This window comes from Gadus morhua, chromosome 2 (genome assembly GCF_902167405.1).
Source record: "Gadus morhua chromosome 2, gadMor3.0, whole genome shotgun sequence".
Lineage (NCBI taxonomy): Eukaryota > Metazoa > Chordata > Actinopteri > Gadiformes > Gadidae > Gadus > Gadus morhua.
Window position 1 is genome coordinate 1978112 of NC_044049.1, and position 10540 is coordinate 1988651.

Sequence of the window (10540 nt, forward strand, 5' to 3'; positions counted from 1 at the left end):
GAAAGTACACGTTCATAAAGCAAAGTCAGGGCCGACGCGAGGTGAGACAGACAGCCCCCAGAAAGCTCTCTTCACCCTACAGGAATGGGACTAGGCTTGTTGTCTGTACAGGTCGGACCAGGAACAACATCAGTGCCACAATCCCCCACAGTTACAGTAATCATAATCGTTGATATACAATATGTTAATCACGTTATAAATATTGATTAACAGACTATCCGGCAGCTGTTCAATTAAAAAATCTATTTTGTTAGCAATGTAGTCAAACATCATGTCATTTCTATATCTATATAGATATAGATATATATATCATTGAACATACACGGACAGAGACCATTTTACTGGCCATTAGCTCCTCTTCTGGAAAAAACAGGCCTTCGGCACAACTACAACACAAATAATCCCCCTCGTTCACACGGCCCGAACTCTGCGTCAAACAAAAATAAATGATGAAAACAATAAGAACAACAGAGCAGTTTGAAACAGACCATGGATGTCCCCCAAAGCGCACCCAGACAGCCACTATGTGAACCCTTTCGTCCATAATGGACTAGACTAGTTTTTCCAGAAGGTAAAGAACCGAAAGGGACGAACGGGTCAGACGGGACAGACGGGACAGACGGGACAGACGGGACAGACGGGACACCCCCCCCCCCCCCAAAAAAAAAAGATCTAGTACAGCTACTGTTATGGCACCCTGAGAATGGGAGACCCAAGATGTAGAGATGAAGCTGTACAACCCCCCCCCCCCCCCCCCCCCCCATTTACACACACACATCCTCCACTCCCCACCACCAACATCAAGGCCCACCACTCTATACCCCCCCTCCCCCCATAAACCGGCAACACCCATCGTACAAACACACAGATCTACTTTATTTACATCTGAAAAATGCATAGATATCCCTTTGCAGTCGAAGGGTACGCACAAGTGCCCGCCGAGGGATCCCCTAACATGGCCGTTTAAAAAAGGGGTAACCGTTCTCATGGTTACCCTGCCTGGTAGTGACACCCACACATGGTTGGATTAGTTAGTCAGACAGGTGTCACTCAGAATCCTCAGACGCACATGAGAGCAGGTGTGCGTTCTCAGGCGTATTGTTCCCCTCGCCGTACTGCGTCAAAGAAAATAGGACGTATTGTCTTGGATTATAGTATAAGCTGGATGTGTATCCTCTACATACATCGGGTTACAATTAAATATACAGACTTTAAATGCGGTTTAGTATGTGTTACCTTTCACTTCTTTGACCTAAAGCCCTTTGGAATACCGTGAATGTGTAACTAATCTATGACTAATGGTGATCGATTATCAATAAACGGTGATCGCTGGGCCAGTGGGACCCAGTGGTTCCCGTGCACACTGATCTCCGCTTGCAAAGCGAAACTTACTAATAATTAATGTGTTTGCGGGCGGGTGTTTCTGTGGGTGAGTGTGTGCTTGTGAGATACCATTCGCAGGCCCTTTCTCACGTAGAGTGGGTCTGGAGAGGACATGACACATCACCACCCGGTGTCTGGGTGTTGGAGGTGTCAAACCTTGGTGCAAACGTTGCTGAGAAATGCTCAACAACAACAACAAAAAAAGAAAAGGTGACCACAAACACATGACAGTAGCCTAACAGTGCACGCACTCGTAGCAGTGCCTCGGTATAGCAGGACTGGACAGAGCAAACCATTTCATTAGTGAGCCATCGCGCCTCAAAACACAGAATCGATCCGGAAAAACACGCAAATCAGGGGTGGGGGATGGTGGGGGGAGTGTAGGGGTTCACTCATGTCTGCTTAAAAAAGGGTGAAACAAAACACTAACTGTGTTTAAGGACAGCCTCAGCAAAACGCGTTTGGTTCCTTGTTAAAAAGCAGTGCAGCTCATTCTGGACTGTTCGAACTGACGCTAGCCTCCAGTCATAGACAGGTCGGCTGCCCTCCCCTCCATCCCCCCGGGGCAAAACGTGGAGAAACTAATCCCCTGCAACGGAGGATGGTGCAAAAAATGGCATCTTGAGGATAGGGCCTCAAGGGGCTAAATAAACCGGGCCAAGTGTCATCATTTACAAATAAAACATGATACAGCTTCATCTAATGTGTATGGCAAATGATATAGCTTCATCTATTGCGGATGGCAAAAAACAACACACATAGTTAAAAACAAACACATAATCATAATCCTCATTCACTTTCATCCATTATTAAATAACGATTATTAAATAAATCTTTACAATGAATGTAATAGTGTGGTCTACATCAGACGGTAGACGGAGCCAGTTTTAGCAGCGCTGCTGGAATTGTAATTGTGCCCCGGCCTGACCTGAGTTCTAAGTTTGACTCGCTCAACATCTTCCTACAGAACCTGTATTTCCACCCCAGGCAAACCCAGCCCTCAAAAGACCACACACCGTTGTTGCCATTGGCCGTTGAAAGTCTAGTAGAACTGTATAACCAACCATTGATAAAAAGAAGAAATTGTATTGATTAAAAATTAAAGAAATTAGTTACCTCTTTTTAATAAAATGTGTGAATGTTTTAGGTCGGCGCTGGGCACTCACTACCCTGTGAGACTGTCGCCATTAATGAGCTTTATAGCCGAATGCCAATGCCTAATTCATGTTCTGGTTGTTCTGGGATGATTCATATGTTTCCTTTTCTTTTTCCACTGCCAAAGAATGATGGATTGAGTATTTGTGTTTGCTGGCCAAACTGGCCACACCAGATATTGTATTGTGCTGTCAAAAGAAAACATTTAAAGGAAGAATGCCGTCTAGTTTCCCTGCCGCGCCTGTGATGGCACCTGGGGCGCTGGTACCAAGGTTGGTCTGGCTTGATCCACGGCAGTACGCGGTAGGACAGGTTAGCGTTCCCATTATGTCCCGTGGGTTTCAAAGCCCTTCCCTCACTTGGGGGGGAGGAATCCATTTCCTCATCAAACTGCCTTTGTTTGTACTGGCACGCGTTCAGGTGTGCAAACACCATGGAGGCGATACTCCCGTCTCGATTAGCGGGATACACCTCGCATAGGAGGGAAACAAACAAACAAAAGAAAACCGCCCTCGCAGGCTAGGAAATGAAGCGCCACGCCCCCGGTTCGGCTTACGTCATCGAACCGAGGGGAAGAGCTTCTCCACAGTGGATATACATTACAGAGGCGGGTGTGGTCTCGGCAGGAATGAAGTTATACCACAGAAGGACGGCTCGTGCAAGCAGCACTTATTCAAATAAATAAAGGAAAACTCAAGTAGTTCCAAGTGACCTCACAAAGTCGAGTCTAGGAGTGCTTTGTGCAATACCCACTGGCGGCATGGAGCATGGACCTTAGGACGGTGTTGCGTGTCTTTGTGTGTGTGTGTGTGTGTGTGTGTGTGTGTGTGTGTGTGTGTGTGTGTGTGTGTGTGTGTGTTTACGTGTGGGTTTCTAGATATGATGCATAGGTAGTAGTAGCACAAGAGACTTCTGAGAGAGCGATAGCGGTTCCCCTTTGTAAAAAAAAAAAAAACGCGATATTATTTGGTCATGCTTCCTCTAAGTCATCCATGCCAACTACATATCAATGCAAAACTAAAGTGAAGGCTCTTTGTCTCTCGTAGTCCCTCCTCTACGCTAAACACAGCTGTATAGTGAGCCTGTGTAATGGCTTGAGAGAACCTGATACTCAAGCTACTGCTGTGGTTAATCTCCGTAACTCTTGTATACGACAGGGTAGTATGTGTGCTTGTGTTTGTATACTTTTATATGCAGCATACAGGGAGGGGTGTTCCTGTGTGTGAGCAAGGCTGCTCACCTCCGTGGCAAGGCAAGGGGGTTACTGAATGGACGTACGTGGAACACACACACACACACACACACACACGCACGTACGCACACACACACACACACAAGGGCGCAAACGCCCGCCAACACACACACACACACAAAGGGGGAACGAGATATGAACATTCAACGCCTGCGCGCCTCCGGTGGGGGACACATCCTCCGTCGCTCAGCGGTGCGGCCCCTCCCTCCAGGTGTGGCCCCTCCCTCCAGGTGTGACCCCCACCCTCCAGGTGTGACCCCCTCCCTCCAGGTGTGGCCCCCTCCCTCCAGGTGTGACCCCCTCCCTCCAGGTGCGACCCCTCCCTCCAGGTGTGACCCCCTCCCTCCAGGTGTGACCCCCACCAGTCCCACGTTCTCTGGTCCAGACAGCAGCCACAGTCAGCATCAGTCCCCCAATGCAACTCCCCCCTCCCCCCTCCCTCCCTCCCTCCCTCCCTCCCTCCCCTCCCTCCCCCCTCCCTTCCCAGAGGTCTGTTTAAATCCCTGGCCCCCCCGCCTCCGTCAGAGGGGATTCAGAGGGGGGCGGGGGCTCAGCCCCCAGTCAGTCCGGACAGTGGTAGCTGTTGATCCACAGCAGGTCGTCCAGCACCCCCCAGTGCAGGTACAGGATGGAGCCCACCACCAACACGTGCATGATCTGGTGGCTGTTGCACCAGTAGTCGAAGAGGCCGGGGCTGAAGCGCTCGGGGATGCGCGTGATGTTGATGATCCCGCCCAGCACGGCCAGCGCGTCCATGGTGAGGAAGTGGCGCAGCGAGGTGGGGCTGCCGCCGCCCACGCCCGCCCAGCGCAGCAGGAAGAAGGTGAAGCGAAAGAGCAGCTGCCAGGCGAAGGAGCGCAGGCGGCGCACGCTGCTGCTGGCCGTGACGGCGCAGTAGATGGCGTAGCTGGAGAGCACGATGTAGGTGATCAGCGCCAGGGTGCGCGTGAAGGGGTAGCACAGCAGCGTGCTGTACACGATGGGGAGGGCACCTGGGGGAGGAGGGGGGGGGGGGGGAGAGAGAGAGAGAGAGAGAGAGAGAGAGTGGGAGAGAGAGAGAGACAAAAGTCAACTCACAGTAAGATAAAGAAATACCTCAAAATAATGCTAGCTCCATGGTTTGAGGGATTTGGGTTTTTCATCCGAAAGGCTTTTCGTGCAAGCCTTTGCCCAGAAGCTCCCCTTTCCTGAGACTGGCAAGATAGCAGGATTAGCTGGGTGGTGATAAGGGTATTTGGCTCTCTGTTGTAATGTTCTGGGTTCAAACCCGAACAGTCCTTGAGCAAGATGCCTCACCCTTACTTGCTAACCCTTCCATGCTAAGGAATTCATGTCATGTCTCTTTCGAAATAGCTTTTTCTAATGAACTGGTAGCACGGATATTTTCTTTAATCCGGCTCAACCTCTTTCCGATTGGACTGTACTGAGGAACCTGAACGAGTCTGAAGATGTGACACACAGATAATGTCTCCCGTCACATTTGACCTCCACCCAGGGTCAGTGAGACCATTTAACCATGAAGCATCTGTTCAGCTCTCTGACAGGTCGAAACGGGGACCGCAGAGGGTACAGCAGCCCGGTAAACCTATGCTCGAACCAGCAAAATATTTCCTCACAAATCCCTAGATCTTTCATTTGCATTTTGCGAATCGGCCCGGTTCATTTACATATGTTGTAGGATGCGGTGAGTGTGCTTCTTTGTATACTATATCCCTGACCTCATCAGGGTTAGGGAAATAACACAAGCCACATCTCTCATGTCTAAGTTCATCTACTAAAAGTCTAAAGCGTGCAAGGGGCTCCGGACCGTAGAGTCCGTCACAGCTGCCGCTAAAGACTCAAGACTCACTTCAGAGTTCACCTAGACTCTGCATAGCAACCCCCCTTACCCCCCCACCCCCTCTTAATCACTTATTGTACGTTGTACATCCTGGCACTTTAAAATAGTACTGAGCATCGTGTAGCCTTATCTGAGCTGTCTTTGTTGTGTACGGGGAATGTGTTAACCTAGCGATTGTAAGGGCTTGGCACTTGTATTCTATGAACACCCTTACTGTACCCACAGAGATATATCGTTGTTTCTACTTCTTCTGACAAATGCATCCGTTGTAAGTCGCTTTAGACAAAAGCGTCTGCTTAAGGCCCTAAACTTCAACGTAGACGGAGAGCCAGGCAGCGTACCCAGTGTGTTGATCATACATATCCCACACATGTCCAGCTTCAGCAGGGTGTGGTAGACGGGCTCGCCGCCCTCGTGGTTCATGAAGAGGTGGTAGACCACCGAGCCCAGCTGGGGCGAGAGGCAGGCCAGGAAGTGGACCACGCCCAGCCAGGTGACACTGATCTGGGACCAGGGGATGTTTAGGGGCATGAGCACCATGAAGCACACCAGTGGGATGCCTGCGGAGAGGAGGGGGAGAGAGAGAGAGAGAGAGAGAGAGAGAGAGAGAGAGAGGCAGAGAGACGTCTGCTTTTACTGTTTGCAATTTGCCTATTCAAGACTGTCTAGCCGGTGTCATTTTTGTATGCCTTTCCAAGGGAAATAGGGAGTTTGCGTGTGCCTGATGGAAGGAGGATCAAGACAGGGGTAGGGTAAAGGTCCTGGAGAATTTGAGTTGTAAAGTGACACTTTTGGTTTCACTAAAACGTTATTGATTATTATGCCATATGAAAGCAGCATGGTTAGGTGATGGGCACACAGTGGCCTCAGTGGTACTGAGGTTTGAATGACACAGTCCCCTAATCAGCCATGTTTGCGCAATGTCTCTTAGAAAGGAGGCTTAGAAACGAGCGGCCAAGGTCCAAGTCCGGCTAATGTTATCCTTAAGTACCAGAAACTCACACACAGGTCTGAATGGATAGATGATGACCTGTGTGTCCTGTCTGCTGCCGGTTTCGATTGCAACTTGGCGCGTCTTTCACCGAGCGCCTAATGCGCTGAGGTGCAGCGCCTTTCAAATCATTCGCTCTGGTTACAGATATGTTGTGGATTCCTTTACAGAGGCTTTAATGGAACTTTCTTTGTCCGTTGTACACTTCCCCGGTTAACCTGGATGTATGCATAATAAACGGCAGAATAGATAAATGATAAGAACATCCCCACACACTGCTCAGTGGGGGTGTGTGTGTGTGTGTGTGTGTGTGTGTGTGTGTGTGTGTGTGTGTGTGTGTGTGTGTGTGTGTGTGTGTGTGTGTGTGTGTGTGTGTGTGTGTGTGTGTGTGTGCGTGCGTGCGTGCGTGCGTGCGTGCGTGCGTGCGTGCGTGCGTGCGTGCGTGCGTGCGGGCGTGTCTCTGATAATAAGACACAGCTTTTGTTGGAACCGCTAATGCCCACATAACATAAAGCAGCCGAGCTCCCGTGAGTCGTGCGTGTGCGGGCATGGACTTAGTGCTTGGCGTGCAAAATAGGGTCCTTGAAAATACGACACGACGGGGCGAAAAAAACCAAAACACGCGCACATGACCATGTGTCCATAGACACCGCCGCATCCCCACCTGGGTCTCCTCTCCTGCAGCGCCCCGTCAACCCAATGTCATTGTTCTTTTTTTTTCTCCGCCAGCCAGGTGAAACTGTTCATGCCATCCAACACATCTATTTTAAGCATTGTCTGCACGACCCCCCCCCCCCCCCCCCAAGCCCCACACACACACACACACACACACACACACACACACTCACTAGGGAATCGAACCCCCAATCATCAGTCTTTAAACGTTGGTCGTTGGTAACTGTAAACAAAGAGATAGCCTTTTGTTTAACTGCTAACTAACAAACGGGTTTATGCGTTCACTGAACAAAGATTATGGAAATAAAAGACCACTTTTCCATCAGAAAAATCATCAGAACCGTTATTACCAACCCATAGACACCAAAAGCCAAAACCTTTCTCACATGCACACCCATCGCGAGTGACGGCTACGCGCGCGCGCGCGCGCGCACACGCACACACACACACACACACACACACACACACACACACACACACACACACACACACACACACACACACAGCCACAGCTGTTGTCCTGGACAGAGCTTCTCCACAGGGGTCTCGGCCAAGTCATTCACAAGCTCCTTGCATGCTGCCATGGGCTTGTGTTGGATGTGGGGGGGGGGGGGGCTTGGGGGCCTAGTGGGGCTGGGGGCTGGGGGTCTAGGAGGGCTGGAAGGGTATTTTGGGACTCATTTGGAGTGGGGCAGCCTGGGTTACAGCATGAGCACAGTCCCCATGCAGACTTACTTTCCCCTTTTTGCCCTTCTACTTAGTGAGTGTATTTGCATTCAGTCTTAGTGTAACAATGATTGCTCGGGCTGTGGCAGGTCAACATGTTGAAATCTCGACCACGGTTTACAAGTGTGTATCTAAGCCATCTTTTCAAAAGTCAACAAGGCAAAATCAAACACAAACAAGCCCAAATAAACACAAACATATGATCATGATCTTTACTGAGTTCTTATTAAATATAACTATAACAATTATATCAGTGTTATCTTGGATATGTGTTATTATAGGTGTAATGAACCACAAAAGAAGCCTTTCCCCTCAAACATCATGAACTCCCATCAGCAGGCCGGGCACTCACCGTGAGTGTAGATGTTCCCCAACTCATTGTGGAGGTAAAACAGACTCCTCACGCACTCGGGCAGTGAGGAGACCGGCCGGTACCCGGTGAGGACGTATCTGTTGAACTGCAGGTGGGGAGGAGAGCTGGCCCAGTCCAACAGCCTGGGTCCGCTCAGGAACGCCATGGCGACCATCACGGTCAAAACGATGCCCCAAAACACGTAGAAAAAAGACTGTACACCTATATACAAATTCAGGAGGAATATTGCGATTAAAAACGTACTGGGCACCATTGGTGCTGCCGGTGACCGATGTGTTTGTATTGTGCAGTTAGCCACATAGCCCGCTGTGGGGCTACGGTGCGGGGCTAGCGGTCGGGGGAGCCCTCCGACGCCGCTGCGTGGTCACCGCTGCCCGGCGACGGCGTCGCTCGCTGGCCGCTGGTCGAGTCGGAGAACCGCACGCGTGTCATCCGCGGGGGTCGACGAAAACACGGCCAACCCCGTGCATGGTGCGGGTCCGTGAGGGTCATCACATTTGGCATCGAGCATCAGTGGTCTTTATAAGCTGCGGCAGGCAGGAGAAGAAGGAGGAGAAGGAGAAGCCGGGGGGTGTTTAGCAAACCAAATGAGCCAAACGGGCAGAGACCCGGACACGTCCATCGATGGCTGCAGGATCATCCCGCGTATCCATGCAAGTGCCCAGCCGGGGAGGGAGAGAGGGGAGAGGGGTTGGGGAGGGGAGAGGGGTTGGGGGGGGGGTCCGGGGTTAACAGCGTGCTACCTGCCTCCGATCACCCACCCCTCACACTGATGCTGCATACAAGTGTTGAATAACCCTTCTCTCTGGATGCCAGCAGTGTCGGTCTTGCTCGTTGGTCTGCGAGTGGAGGTCAAGAAGACCGCTCTGCCTGGAGAACGATCCGTGGTCGTGTGTTCATATCCAGATCCGGATTGTGTCTGCGGGCTAAACAACGCGGGCAAGACCAGTTGCTTTGATGCTGGGACGGACGACCGGGCGGCGGCGGTCGGGGTGACCGGGCGGTGCTAGCGGTAGCAGCCGGCTAGCAGCAGCCGTCCTGGGCATGCCCTCGCTGAGCGCCGAGGCTGAGATTTGAGCCGGCAGATTCCAGACAATGCCCGATGGATCGGTCTATGTAATATCCTCAAAGTCAAGGGTGCTATTCGATAAAAAAATAAAACGATAGACTGCCTCCCACCACTGTTCCCATTGTGTATTTATTTCCAGAACATATCCCGTCTCGGACCCGGCCTTTCGGTACCAGGAGCCCGCAGCGCTGTGGAGACGGCGCGGTGTGGGAGCGACACCACCGGAGGCTGTGACGTGGTGTGGCTCTCCTGACGGGAGAGGCTGCGGAGGGAGCGGGCTGGCGAATGGAAGAGGTTCAATGAGGAGACCGCCACGGGGATGGACTCGGCCCGGATCACGCCACTCGTGTTGTGATGCCCCCTCCCTGCCCGCCTGCTTGCACCCTTCACGCAGCCTCTGGCGACGCGCTCTCTCCCATACGTCCAGTGCGCCTAAATTAGGGTTATGTTTAGTTTGCAGCAATATATATATACTTTTCTTGGACCACTGCACAGCGAACGAAACAAATGCTTTAGTAAGACTAAAACATACTTATTCATTATTAGGCCTATGTAATTTACATGCAGAGTCATAATTGGGTAGGCTAAATAAACTATTAAGACCTCAACAGGACTTTTAAAATGCATAAAACACCACAGAATTCGGTACATGAACGGACAAGCGAAGTCGGTTATAGAACACCTATAACTCGTTCATTGTCGGCTTTCTACCTGCATACCAGCATCGTATCACGACGCTGAAGTTGGCATCCGATTCGCAGCATCCGATTCGGCTTGAAAACCACTTAGAATCTTCAAATCGGTCCTGATTGAAAACCACTACACCTATACTCTTCAAATCTGGACTACATTATCACAGTGAGGCTATACATTATGTAAAACATAGTTTCAGATTTTTTAAACCTTTACCCTATTTGTGAAAATGCAATGATGTCTGGACCCCTAAATGAGCCTGTATTGCATTTTCACAAATACGGTAAAGGTTTCACAAATCTGAAAATATGTTTTACATAATGTATAGCCTCACTGTGATAATTTAGTCCAGATTTGAAGAATCTAGGTGTAGTGGTTTTTAA

The 10540-nt window shown here is 50.5% G+C and overlaps 1 protein-coding gene across 1 annotated transcript; it reads right to left on the reverse strand.

Moving 5' to 3' along the window:
* Positions 1-4248: 4248 nt before the first annotated feature.
* Positions 4249-10045, reverse strand: paqr4a (progestin and adipoQ receptor family member IVa). The gene is made up of 3 exons (XM_030348857.1): positions 8375-10045; positions 5972-6190; positions 4249-4782 (listed from the first exon to the last, which is right to left on the reverse strand). The coding sequence occupies exons 1-3, from the start codon at positions 8646-8648 to the stop codon at positions 4352-4354; spliced, it is 924 nt and encodes a 307-aa protein (XP_030204717.1). The 5' UTR covers positions 8649-10045; the 3' UTR covers positions 4249-4351.
* Positions 10046-10540: the final 495 nt, after the last annotated feature.